This window comes from Glycine soja, chromosome 20 (genome assembly GCF_004193775.1).
Source record: "Glycine soja cultivar W05 chromosome 20, ASM419377v2, whole genome shotgun sequence".
NCBI classification, from domain to species: Eukaryota; Viridiplantae; Streptophyta; class Magnoliopsida; order Fabales; family Fabaceae; genus Glycine; species Glycine soja.
Window position 1 is genome coordinate 46149272 of NC_041021.1, and position 13606 is coordinate 46162877.

Sequence of the window (13606 nt, forward strand, 5' to 3'; positions counted from 1 at the left end):
AAGAGATGATGTTGAGATTCAAAATAATTATTTTAAGTTTTAACGCTACAGCGTAGAAAGTAATAGGTGATGGATACAAGTGATTTCAACTCGTATACACATACTCATAAATATCTAAAAACAATATGAATTGAACTTTCCAGTAATCAATACAATTATTATCATATATAATTTATCCATTATATCAAATCATATAGAGTAGCAACACCAGAGAACAAATATGATCAGATGGGTAAAACTGGATCTTCTCCATCACAAGTCTTATGTTTTTCGCCTCTTTCACAAAACAAAAAATATCAAATGGAAACAAACAAAAAATTCAAATGTATATAGGTAATAAGTTTCTCACAATTTTCTTTTGACAAGGACACAAATGACAATGTATATCCATAGTGACTCTCTAGATACACAAAATCTCTAGAAATTATCAGATAATCCGAGACTATACCATCTTAATTAATCTTTATATATGACATGTATATATATATCATCAATTGTCAATACTTTTAAGTATGCACGTGTCATATATAAATGCAAGAATAGGAAATAGTTTCGAATTATCTAATAATTTCAACCTCAGTAACTTCGGTCATTTAGGCAGGAATACTGTTGAATTGGTCACACCTGTTCCTCACCTCTCCTTTGTCGCCAGTTTTGACTCTAAACACAGAAAGTTTCTCCATGGCATCAGCAAAGTCCTTGAAGAAAGCTTGCTGGTCATTTGCATAGAGCTCCACAAGAGGCTTTGTCCTTGGGTCAACAGCAAGAATGGAATCAGAGGTCAACAACCCCAAACCCTTGATGACATTCTGGTAGTAGGCATTGTCAAACTTCCCTGGTGACCTAACATCATTGAATGCAGCCATTGAGGAGTCCTTGGTGTAGTTCTGGCACACGGACCTCAACCCTTGGACCAGCTTAGGGTGCATCATAGGGTCAGCATCAGAGGTCTTGCTGAAGTTGTAGATCCTGTGGATGAACTCCTTGCAGTGTGTGAACCCAATGGTGTGTGCCCCAGTCAAAGCCACCATCTCCTTAACAGTGAAACCCTTTGAGGTGAACTTCTCAATGATCTGGTCCATGGTCATGCTTGGTGTTGGAAGGCTTGCACTCACTCTCGCAGCATCTGATTCAGTGCTATCCTTTCTCCCCAGCCTCACGGGGTAAAAAGGACCACCGACCATCTTAACAAGGTCTCTTGTGGCCTGTGCCACGATGTCGGAACACGACACAACACCAGGGCATGCAAGTTCTAATGCGTTTTTGATTTTAACTATGATGTCGAAGGCATCACCGGAGAGAGAAAGGTTGAGGTCCGCATCACGTTCTGCATGAGGGTTGTATGCATTGGAAGTTATGAGGAGGGAAGCGTCGCAGCCATCGGTGATGCAATCGTGGAAGAAGAGGCGAAGGAGACCCGGTGCTGTGGCCACGCTAGCGCTTTGTTTGGTGAAGACGTTTTCCCTAACGATTTTTTCGAAGTCTGGGCATGTGTTTTTGTAGTAATCGACGTTGAGCTTTGCGGAGGAGAAGGGAAGGGAAATGAAGAGAAGGAAGAGAATTGGGAAAGCCATGCCTCCAAGAGAAGGGTCAAGAGTTTAAAGAGATATTGTGTGTTTATACTCTTTTCTTTCTTTCTTCCTCTCTTGGGTTTGTTTGGGAGAGAAAAATTATGGTAGTCCCTTTGAGGAAAAGGACTAAGGGGTGGAGGGAAGAGAATGCATTTGTGATAAAAGGGTGTGGGAGGGAGGGGTTTAAGGAGACTTTTTGCGACTTCAAATTTTCGTTTCAATGGTTGGTTCGTGGGTTTTTTGCTATTTTTGCATGCGACCATGCTATTCTTGATGCAATGAATAACGAGTCGTGCTTCACTATAGGGAATGGCCTATATCTTTTTGGGGTGGTTTTTGGCTTATCTTCTTGGGTTGAAAGTTGGTCTTTGAACGTGGATTGCGCTTGTCCAAAGAAAACTACTCTTTTTTTAGAATGTGGCATATTAGTTTCTTGTGTTCCCTTTCTAGACTTTTGATTCTCTTTCACCCAGTTTTTCTTTTTGGCTTAAAATGGTATTGCCTTGAAAAGTTAAAATTAGTGAAGTTATCCCTTTAACTTTTTTCCCCCCCTTTTTTAAGAGAGAAAGAAGGGACAACATGCCAAAGTCTAAAAAAAAAAACAAGTTCAAATTCACGAAGTCCACACACCTGGACTTTCTTTTATATGCCTAATCTTGTAAAAGATTTTAAAGAATGTAATTTAATATCCTTAATAATTTAGAATGTTTACTTTTATTATTCATCTACTATTCACTATCCTTTAGTTTTAGACATAAGCAATAGATATATAGAGGTTAATTTATAAATATTAATTGATTATGATTATGAACATGTTGTGTTTACTTTTAGTTTTTAAAAGGAGGTGCAAAGTGAATTATGACTATAGATATAAATATATTTTTTCTTTAATCGACAAAACGCATGTATTAATTTTGGTAATTTATTATTTATATTTTTTTAGTTTTAGATATATTTTATTATTCATCTACTACATGTTATGCTTACTTTAGTGTTATATATATATATATATATATATATATATATATATATATACACATATATATGCCCTGAATTATATATGTCAAATATAAATATATTAATGTAAAAGTCTTGGTTAAATGACAAAATGTATGTTTTAATTTTTTTAATTTTATATTTGATTAATCACAAAAGATATCCCGTGAATAATATAATTTCTTTTGATTTAGTAGAAAATTTAGGCCCTTTTCCTAATAGAAGAGATATAAATTTTTATTCTAAATTTATTAAAGTTATATAATGTGACGTGAAATTGATAATTGATATTTCATATCTGTGTCTTAAAAAATGTTTAGGTTGTTTTTCTATAAATATTTTTCTATTCATGTTTTTGATATATATAATTAATATTTTATAAAATATAAATATAAATATTTTATATAAAATTTAATGCATATATATTTTTATATAAATTTAAATTCTGTAACTGGCTCTTCTATTGTGAAGGTTTGAGACTCTATTATGATGTTTTTTAATAAGTTTTTTTATCAATTATATTTTTTTATCTGTAAAACTTAAATTTAAGAAATCTGAAATCAGATCTACTTCTTCCAACAGCATATTACTAAACATGATTATTTTACATTGAGGATGTATGTGATTTATATAAAAGTAAACAAATTTTCATTAGAAAATAATTTTTTAACATTAATAAATGAGTATAACAGAAATTAAAAAATAATTTTAGGAGCTATCTACATGATTTTTATTTATTTGTTATATTGAATATTAATTGATGTAAAATTTTTAATTAGATAATTAAATAAAATTGAAAAAAATATAGACCAATTATTAAAGAAAAAATATATTAAATAATTTGAATGTGTTCTTTTTACACCTGTGGAGTGATTGAATCTAAGTCCTCGTGTATTTAATCCAACTCCTATCACTTAGTGTATGTTTCTTTAGATGATCATTGTCATAATTGATTTTATTTAAAATTTATTTAATTTAAAATGATGTTATGATTTATGTTTAAATATTTTTATCATAAAATATGTTATAGTAATTAATTTTTTTAACATGAAACCAAAATATTAAAATTATAAATTTTCACCTAACTATTTCCGTATTTCAAATTATTCTAAACAATCTATGGTGAAATCAACATGCACTGAGCCGACACTACTGGGTAAATTAACCATTTGACTATTTGACTTTGAGTTTGTCTTCTATAGTTTCTGTTGTACGATTAGTGTAAGTTACAAATTACAACAACGAGATAGAGCTTCTTGCCATAACGTTTGTTACGCGACGACGACGTATCCATTGAGATCTCGACGGTGGCTTTCCATCCGCCTCCTTCCAATCTCCTCCTCCTCCTCCGCATCAGACGACGGCGTTTCGAGATCTGACATCTCTCTCTCGTAACAGGTTTCACTCCTTTTCCCATTCAATTCCAATCCATTCGTTTCTATTTGCTCAATTGCTCCTATTTCGAATTTCCATGCTATCGTGTTGAATATGACTTGGCCATTTGGATTTGAAATTCTGGTTGATTTTCTGCGGTGTGCTCGATCTAGATTTGCAATTTCAGATGCTTATAGGTACTTGTCAAAAAATCATGTTATTATGAGAATTGTGAAGTTTGTGATTGGAATTTGGAGGTTATTGTGATGTTTTTGCTTTCTTTTGGAACTTGATTGTTAGTGACTAACTAGTGTAGAATAATGCTAGTGGTAGCTATTTTTTTTCTTCAAATCAATGGTAATGGGAGAGCTGTGGCACACAATCGTTACTCATTGTAAAATTATGCAATATCTCAAAAAAGTGAGATCACAAACTGTGGTTAACAGCAATCCTTTTACTTGCCACCAGTTGACATAACTTAAACAAACCTGCTAGATTAAAAACACGTATTATTTCATGACCAAATAAAAGCTCAATCTGTTTGTTGGTGATCAGGGTGTAGGAACAGATTCTGATCTCTTTGTGGATTTTAATGTGTAATTTTCTGTTAAAATATCAGTGAGGGTGTGGATGTGGCATATTCTTAAGTTTTGTTAAGATGACCCATATTGGCTAGGAATATGGATGAAGTACTCCTCATAAGACTTGGACATGTATCTCCCCTTGAGGTTACTTTTAGGGTTGAGTTAAGGTCAAGGTGATGTTGAAGTCACATTTTGCTACTTTCCTTTCCCTCTGTAGCTACTATGCTTGCTGCAGCATCCGGGGGCTGTGAACTGTTTTCAGTGTTCATGCTTTGCCTTGATAACAAATTAACAATAAATGCTCTTCTTGCTATACTCATTGTAGTATCTAGAATTCTAGGTATTGTCAATTATGAGGTAGGAATTGGATTTCCATTACCCAGACTCATGGATGCCAAACAGAAGCATTAGATAAGAAATGGAATGCCAATTGCCAAAGCAATAGGCCACTTCAAAGATGACCTGACAGAAACCAAGCATTATAAGGAAAACTTTGGTGTGGGCCAAATTCCTAATCAATGTGAAACATCTTATACACACCCCTCACACCTAGGATTGGATATTTGGAGCATGAAGTTTGTAGGACTAAACATCTACGAGTGACCTAATGTCAAGTTTGGATGAGCTCTAATATTGTAATCATGAATTTGTTTGTCGTGTGATTAATTTTGAGCCTTCAATATTGATTCTCCTGAATTTCATGGTGTATTTGATTGAATACTTCGAATTGGACTATGTATCTTGGATGTGTGGCTTGAGTAATTGGTTTATCTAGTGGCATTTAGTTTTTGTCATCATTTCTTCCAATAGTTCTTATAATTTCTGACTTTTGTCATGTTTTATAATTTTTGAAATTTATATGTTGCATAATAGTTATGTCATGTCTTATAATTTTTAAAATTTATTGTATTCTCATGTCTATGCTTTTAGTTTAACTCCTCTGGACATTTTATGTGTGTTCTCTAATCTCTAGAGAATTTGTCGTTTGAGATCCATTGCCTGTTTATGACAGTTAATCCTGAAGTGACAATTTAAAATAAAAGGTGATTTGAAACAGTTCTTTCCTTGTCTAAAAGAGTACTGGACAGATATGGAAGTCAACAATTGGCATAAGGAGCTTAAATATGATGAGTGGGTACCAATCACTGTATCTGGTGCACGTCCAGCTGCTCGCTACAAGGTTTCTTTCTCTTTCTTTCCTTGTTTTTATTAGAAGACTGAAGAATAGAGAATTAAAAGGAAGACTGGGCAAGATATCCTTTCTAACAAAACCATAAAAATAATTCCTGATTGAGTCTTTTTACGAGTTTTTTTACTTTTGAATGCTAAAAGTCCTTAGGCATTCTAGGCTTCTTATGTGAAGTCCTTCCTTTGCCTTGGACCAGATACTTACTCCATGTTTTGTCCTTCAATGTAGCATGCTGCAGCAGTAGTTGATGAAAAATTATACGTTGCTGGTGGGAGTCGTAATGGTCGACACTTATCTGATGTTCAGGTATAGGGTATGAACCAATGCTTCTGAATCTTGGACTTTTTGTAGGGAGTCACGTGATTTAGCTGTTTGCAGGTTTTTGATTTAAGAAGTTTGACATGGTCTTCTCTGAAACTAAAAGCAAATGTCAGAAAGGATGATGACGATAGTTCACAGGAGATTCTTCCAGCCACATCTGATCACAATATGGTAAAAATTTGTATGACAACTCTCCTGATGTGCATATATGTTATAGTATGAAAGTCTTCAGTTTGGCTACAGATGAACCATGAATGTTGGTGATGAATGGATAATCTGGATGTTTGATTTGTTCTGATAGAGACCAGGAAATTTCTGCAGATTAGATGGGGTGAGAAACTGCTTCTTCTTGGTGGCAATTCAAGGGAATCTTCTGCTGAACTAACAGGCTAGTATCTATACAAGGATTTTATAATGGGAGAAAATCATATAAGTGCCTAATTATTTCATATCTATGCATAACATATTATAACCTGGTAACACTTAGAAAACTTACAATATTCATTGAACTTCTTGCAGTTCGATACATTGACATTGAAACATGCCAATTTGGAGTTATTAAGACTTCTGGTGATGTTCCAGTAAGTGTATCCATTGATGTAAAAGTTTGATGTTCTGTTCTTGGGTGTTGATTTTATGTTTGGTTAAGGTTTTCAATATCTTACTCTAAATGGCTTTACTGAAAATTTGGTTTTTGAAATAGCATAATGGCGCCGATGGATCCATGTAGCCAGCCCCAATTAATAATGGGATAAGGATTGGTTGTTACTGTTGCATTATCTTCTTTTTCCTACTTCTTTTTCTTTTTGAATTATGTTTGTAGAATATTCAATTATGTAGAATTTCTTTGTAAATATCTGTATATGTAATTTGGGAGTCATTTTGATTTTAGTTGAATAGATATTTGAATGTTTTCAATTTATGTTTCTAGGTAGCCCGTGTGGGACAGTCTGCCTCACTGTTTGGTTCAAGAGTGATATTGTTTGGTGGAGAAGAAATGAGCAGGAAGCTGTTGAATGATGTCCATGTTCTTGATCTTGAAAGTATGACTTGGGAAATGATAAAGACTACGTAAGTGGTATCTATTTTACACTTTCAGAAAGTGTGTTTACATGCTTTAGAGAAGTTCCATATGACCATACCAATTTCTTGCATTTTGATAGGCAGACACCTCCAGCTCCTAGATACGATCATTCCGCTGCTATTCAAGGAGAGCGGTACCTTCTAATATTTGGTGGTTGCTCTCATTCTATCTTCTTCAATGATCTTCATTTATTAGACATGCAAACAGTAAGTAAATATTATTTCCCATCTTTTTCTTTGCATGTTTAATTAAACCAAAGTATTAATAAGCTTGTTTCTTGCATTCTGAGGCAATCAGCTATTTCTGTATATTACATATGCACAAAAGTGAATTTTGATATGGTACTGTTAGTGTTAGACCTCCAATTACCCAAGTGTACACTAGAAAGGAAAAGAAGAATTGCAGAGACTTAAGGCATGTCTGCATTGATGGAGGACTGGAGATTGTGGGAATAATACTCACTGTGATAGCAGAATCAGAGGAATCTGAGATAGTGGGAATAATATCTCTCCTTTACATATTTACAACTCATGCACGTTTTGCATCTTATGCTTGGCAAGTATTATTGTTTATAAAGATCTCTTTACATATGTTGGGTCTGGGTCCTTAATTAAAGTGTTAAGTTAAAAACATAATGCTTATTTTGCTTACTCTGTTCACCTGGATCCTGTAATCCATGGAATGAAGGGGAAGGACAATTTCAATATTCCTTCTAAACTTTTGATTAATTTTCAATTATATTTATCTATCCAGAAAATTGTTTGTGGTCTGGCCATTGATCTTCCAAGTAGGGTTTTTTTCCCTCCCTCTCCATACAATTTTAGCATTGAGCATAAAATGATCTAACAATCTTGCTTGGTGCAGATGGAGTGGTCCCAACCACAAACTCAAGGTGATTTAGTATCTCCCAGGGCAGGACACACTGGTATCACTATTGATGAAAGCTGGCTTATAGTTGGTGGTGGAGATAATAGAAGTGGTATGTAATTATTTTATTTTTTAAAATTAAAAATAAATAGTGTTAGAGGAGTGAAAAATAAAACTACAGGGAAGCAGATAAAATATTCTTCAAAACAGAAAATCAGAGACAAAAAGAGTGAATCAATAATTCAGCATGTAAGTCCATCCATGCGCATGCCAGAAATAATAACTCACTTGAAATTGGATTGAGCTTAGCACTACCACAAACCATAAACAGTTAACACATTCTTCTCTTGAAACAAATCTAGGTGGATGGGGACTTTGTACTCTAACCAAGTACACCAAAGATTGCATAAACCACACACTCCAAAATATTTTGCCCTCCTTGTTTCAATTAAAACTTAAAATGAACCACAAGAAACAGCATAAAAGCGAAGAGGGTGGGTAAACTGCTATTGACATCAATTACGCATACATTATATGCTATTTTTTTTATTCTTTATGGATGCCTGATTATCAAATTTTCAAAACAGGTTGCCCTGAAACCCTGGTGTTAGACATGTCTAAGCTTGTTTGGTCAGTATTGACTGTTGTGAAGCAAAAAGATCCACTTTCTAGTGAGGTAATTACTCTGCAATAATATATTTTTTATATTTTTATTAATATTTCTAGGAATATTGTTTCTGTGGAGGATTTTAAATTTTTAATTCACTCTTCTCCAAGTTCTGTAATAGAGTTGGTTGCCATAACCATGATTGTTGATTTTGAGGCTGTTTGAATATGATTATATAAGCATTTAGGATTTGATCTTTGTTCCTGTAAATTTCTTTTCAGAGATATTTATAACTATCTGTAACAGAAAGTACAGGTGGCATAACTATGTGCTTAGCTGCCTATAACTGATTAGTACAGCTGGCATACTAATCTATACATGCTTATCTCTTTACATTTGCATATATCATAACTAAGAGCATAGTCTTATACTCTATTAGAGAGAAGAAATAAAGTGGGACCTTGATTTTTTCTAACTTTCTAATATTGACCGATCAAAATGAGTGGAGTGCTCTTCATGTGTAACTGAATATGATAATGATTGTGTAAGCAATTGTTTGTACTGTAAAAAACTTATAATAATTCATACCCTATTATGTTAATGCATATTCTTTATCTATTGATTTGTACCATTACCAGGGTCTTAGTGTCTGTTCAGCAACAATTGGTGGAGAAAAGTATTTGTTAGCATTTGGAGGCTATAATGGGAGATATAGCAATGAGGTGTGTGCTGTAAGCTATATTTCTAAATTTTTTTATTGGCTGTGGAAGATTGGCTTTCATATATATACACTCTCTTATGATAGTCTGAGATGTCATTATTCATATGGGTTCAAATGCAAAATTGCCTCTTTGCATATGTAAATGTAAGGCTGTGTACAATGGCTCTTCCTCATACCTTTGCATAGAGAGGAGCCTTTTGGCACTTAGTTTTTAGTTTGGTGTGTTCCATATAGTGGATTCTGTGGCTGATGGCTGGGGCCCTTGCAAATTCAGGTTTTTGTTATGAGACCCAAGGCAAAGGATACCATGCGTCCCAAGATTTTTCAATCACCTGCTGCCGCGGCTGCTGCGGCTTCTGTTACTTCTGCTTATGCATTGTCTAAGTCTGAGAAGTTGGATTTCATGCAACTGGATGATATAAATTCCAAGTTATCTGTAAATGGTCATCATAAAGATGATGTGGTGGATAAAGTTGAAGCCATTAAAGAAGAAAAACGGTTATTGGAATTGTCAATTGCAGAAGTCAGGGCTGAAAATTCTAAGCTTGGAGGCGAGATAGAAGAAATAAATAATACTCATGCTGAGTTGACCAAGGTATGTATTACAATTTTCATATGAAGGTGCGCTATAATTTTAATAGGTAGCTGCTATTTTTCACAATTAAATATGTATTTCAGGAACTCCAGTCAGTCCAGGGACAACTTGTGGCTGAGAGATCAAGATGCTTTAACTTGGAGGTACAATTTCACTTTCCTATTTTGGAGTATAGCATGGCTTTATGGTTGTTGTGTAGGCTGAGTATACTAATAGTAATGTTCGTTTCCAGGCCAAAATTGCAGAACTCCAGAAGTTGCTGGAATCAATGCAGTCTGTGGAAGAGGAGGTACAGGCTCTTCGTGAAAAGAAATCTGCTCTGGACCAGGAGATGGAGCTTGCTGCAACAGCTGAGAGCAAGAGTTCTGGTTGGCGATGGTTTGGTGGGAGTGAGAAATGATAAAATATGAGGCCATGGGGGCAAATGTCAACTAAAAATGATTTAGAGTTGAGTCTGAGGAACCTCAACTGGTTATATTCTATTATTGTAGTTCATGCAGAAAATGACATTTCCTTATTACAGAACTCTTTACGGTGTCATCTTTTGAGTTGAAATGCATGATGGACTCCAATTTTGAAGAACTGAAGTCTGAAACCTTCAAGAGATGGGGTACACAAGTTTTTTTTGTATTTGTAATTTATACCTTGACAGGTTTACTTTTGACTGATTCATTTCATGCTCAAGTGTCCATTAAATTCTATAGGATTTACATTTCATTTTATTCATTTGAGTATATATTGGCATCTTAATTATTAAGTTCAATCGCTAGAGGAATGAAATTTTAGTGGTATTCCTCAATGCAAGTGCTTGGAGGGTCATTGATTGTTCACGTCTTGAATTAATGTTGGTAGATTGCCTTGGAGTAGAAGAATGCTTATTTCGTATTTGTGTATATCCAATATGGAGAACAGGAATTCAAGTGTCTTTAAGAAGGAATATGATGAATTTAGAGGAGTTAGTGTATTGGCATTGGAATCGATATTTTCAGCGATTGAAGGTTGCCTTGGTTATAAAATGAACAAAGAGAGGGCATGGTGTGGCCAAGTAATGGAATTGGATGGACAGTATTAACCTAGTGCTAGAATCGTCACTGTGCAACAAAACATTACGGTAGACGGTTTGAAAGCAAAGACGTGCACCAATAGGGAAAGCAAAAATGAAGTTAAAATTTCTACATCTATTGGTCATCAAAATTAGTACTTCAAAGCAGCATGCCGATGAGATTGTGAATTAAGTTATAGGCAACGTCAAAGGATATTAATCATTAAAAAATGTTTTTAAGCATTAGTATTGACTTTTGATAAATGAAAATAAGTCAATATTTAGAAGAAAAAGGAAACAATTTGTGTCTAAAATTATTTAGACCGGAGTGGGTTTTTGTACAACGAAAATCTATGCAACTACAGAAGCTAAATTAGCCACAACATATACAAACTTAAAATTTATCCTCTAACTTTAATGCAAATGGCGGTGCTACAGGCAATCAAAGGCTCAAAAGGTAACAAAATAATACAGAATTCACGACCTCACGAGAAGATCAAAACAACAAAGGGCAATAATACTCTTTATAGAAAAAGTATCTATTTTGAGTCACCCAGTTGAATTCTGATTTCACTGTGTCTGGTGAGTCGATTCTTCTATTCTTTTTACAAAATCCGTTTAAACTAACTTTGCACACATTAGATGTCTACTAGAAAATTGAGACCTTTAGACTGCATAAGTACATCTACGACTAACGATGTGATATCTTGCTGGAATACTATCATTTATTCATGTTATTCATAACTTGGAGACAAGTTGATGTCTGCTATGAGAAACAAGATCCTTGCACAATATCTTGCCGGCAGCTGACTTTGGAATAGTGTCAATAAAACACCCTTCGAACTTTCTTATATGGAGCTACCTGAAAATTCTCCATTTTACTTTAAGTGAAAGAAAAAATAAATTAAAATGACCATAGGAAAGATAATGACCTGGCCTGCAACAAATTGAATGACTTGGTCTTCTGAGTTCAGAACCAGCTGCTCTTACCACATATGCCATTGGTATCTGTCCAGTTTATTCATCTTCTACCCTGCAACATATCATTGTTTACACATGAGAAATTCACACAGATAATGAAAAATGAGAGTGAAAATGTGAGAGGATAATGCAGGGTATGACTGCTGCATCGACTATAAGGGGATGACTTGGCAGCACAGATTCCAATTCTGCAGGAGCCACCTGAGACAAGCCTAGTATAACATTTTACTGATATAGTGATATTCTAGTTGAAAACTGAAACATTTATGGTTTTGAGCACCTGATAACCATTGTGCTTGATTAGCTCCTTTATTCGTTCAACTATATAAACAAATTCATTCTCATCAATGTAACCAAGATCACCAGTCCTCAGCCAACCTTCTGAATCAATTGTTGCACTTGTGGCCTCCAAATTTCCTAGATATCCTTTCATAATTGTAGGACTTTTGAACCATAACTTTCCTTTTTTATGAGGAGGGAAAGGCTTCCCCATTTCAATGCGTATCACTTTTGCACAAAAAGTTGGAATCAACTTCCCACATGAATCTGGATGAGCTTTACCATCTTTATCAGAGGCAAAAAATGCTGCTCCACCACTACTTTCTGTTAGGCCATAACCTTGCCTTAGTTCAACCCAAGGAAACATCCTTCTAAACTCTTGTGCCACTTCCTTGCTCAAAGGTGCAGCACCTGACCCCACCCTTATAAGGCACCTGACCCCACTCTAAGGGTGCTGTTCATAACTATACGAAGTGTTATGGCGTAAACAAAGAGAAAATTGTAGAGAAAGAGGAAACACAGAATTTATGTGGTTAAAAGCAAATGTTACCTACATCCATGAATAATCAAGAGATTCTACTATTTTTCACACAAAGAACATATACAGAGTCTTACGTCTTTATATAATGAATCAACCCCTTCATCTTTCCCTATTTTATAACCCCATAGCTGACTTTAATTACAAGGCAACAATTTCATTCTAAATGAGAGCTCTAAAATGTCTGGTCAGGTCGCGCATGATTCAAGTCAGCCCATTAACATAAAATTCAATACATTTTAACAATTCTCCACCTTGACTTAAGTTTCTCAAGTCACCAGGAACCAAGAATACTGTCGTGCCAAATGACCCTGAAATGTCTTGAAGTATGCGAACATTCACCAAGTCCAAGCTATGCATGAACTTCTTAGTAGACAGAAGCTTAGTCAACATATATTGTCTGTTGTGGCTTCTTCTTAGCAGAAAATAATTTATCTTCAATCACATCTTGAATGAAATTCAACCTGACATCAATGTGCTTTAGATCTTTCATGATAGATTGGATCCTTGGTCAAACTCAATACATAACCGTGGTCCAACTAGATGATTTGTAGGGAGAAAGTTCCATTCCAATGAATAAAACCATTATGTTTGGGTAGTCGTTTAGGTTCCTAACTTGTTCCTTTATATTTATATAAGAGCAACGTCAAGTAAAACTGTAAACCTACTTTTGAGTAATATTATCCAAACAAATTTCATTGTATCAACTTACAATTGAACAAAAAATATCCAAACATAAATCACATTATAATAATTTTTTGGATAAATAGTCATTTTTGTTCTTGAATGTGTAAGTTACTGACAAATTCGTCCCTGAAACTAAAATATTAAAATTCAAAATTTAGTATTCGAAAGTG

General features: G+C 34.5%; 2 protein-coding genes across 6 annotated transcripts; one reads left to right on the forward strand and one right to left on the reverse strand.

Moving 5' to 3' along the window:
* Window positions 1-221: 221 nt before the first annotated feature.
* On the reverse strand, window positions 222-1725 carry LOC114402979 (peroxidase 65-like). Its single transcript, XM_028365692.1, has one exon. It carries the CDS (start codon window positions 1572-1574, stop codon window positions 594-596), a length of 981 nt encoding a protein of 326 aa, XP_028221493.1. The 5' UTR covers window positions 1575-1725; the 3' UTR covers window positions 222-593.
* Window positions 1726-3760: 2035 nt separating this feature from the next.
* On the forward strand, window positions 3761-10678 carry LOC114403490 (acyl-CoA-binding domain-containing protein 6-like). 5 transcript variants are annotated; one of them, XM_028366513.1, is made up of 15 exons: window positions 3761-3965; window positions 5602-5705; window positions 5943-6020; window positions 6093-6206; window positions 6357-6423; window positions 6555-6616; window positions 6967-7106; window positions 7199-7325; window positions 7984-8098; window positions 8574-8662; window positions 9232-9315; window positions 9589-9909; window positions 9993-10052; window positions 10142-10356; window positions 10433-10678. In XM_028366513.1, exons 2-14 carry the CDS (start codon window positions 5616-5618, stop codon window positions 10307-10309), a joined length of 1515 nt encoding a protein of 504 aa, XP_028222314.1. In that variant the 5' UTR covers window positions 3761-3965; window positions 5602-5615; the 3' UTR covers window positions 10310-10356; window positions 10433-10678. The 5 variants fall into 5 exon arrangements, with proteins under 5 accessions (XP_028222314.1, XP_028222311.1, XP_028222312.1 ...); XM_028366510.1 differs by having other exon boundaries at window positions 5538-5705; window positions 10142-10678; XM_028366511.1 differs by having other exon boundaries at window positions 5583-5705; window positions 10142-10678.
* The last annotated feature ends 2928 nt before the right edge of the window (window positions 10679-13606 follow it).

Coding starts and splice junctions, on each gene's coding strand:
- LOC114402979 (XM_028365692.1), bottom strand. CDS start 1,574: ATGGCTTTCCCAATTCTCTTCCTTCTCTTCATTTCCCTTCCCTTCTCC.
- LOC114403490 (XM_028366510.1), top strand. CDS start 5,616: ATGGAAGTCAACAATTGGCATAAGGAGCTTAAATATGATGAGTGGGTA. Junction 6,424..6,554: donor ATCTTCTGCTGAACTAACAG/GCTAGTATCTAT, acceptor AACTTCTTGCAG/TTCGATACATTGACATTGAA. Junction 10,053..10,141: donor CAAGATGCTTTAACTTGGAG/GTACAATTTCAC, acceptor GTTCGTTTCCAG/GCCAAAATTGCAGAACTCCA.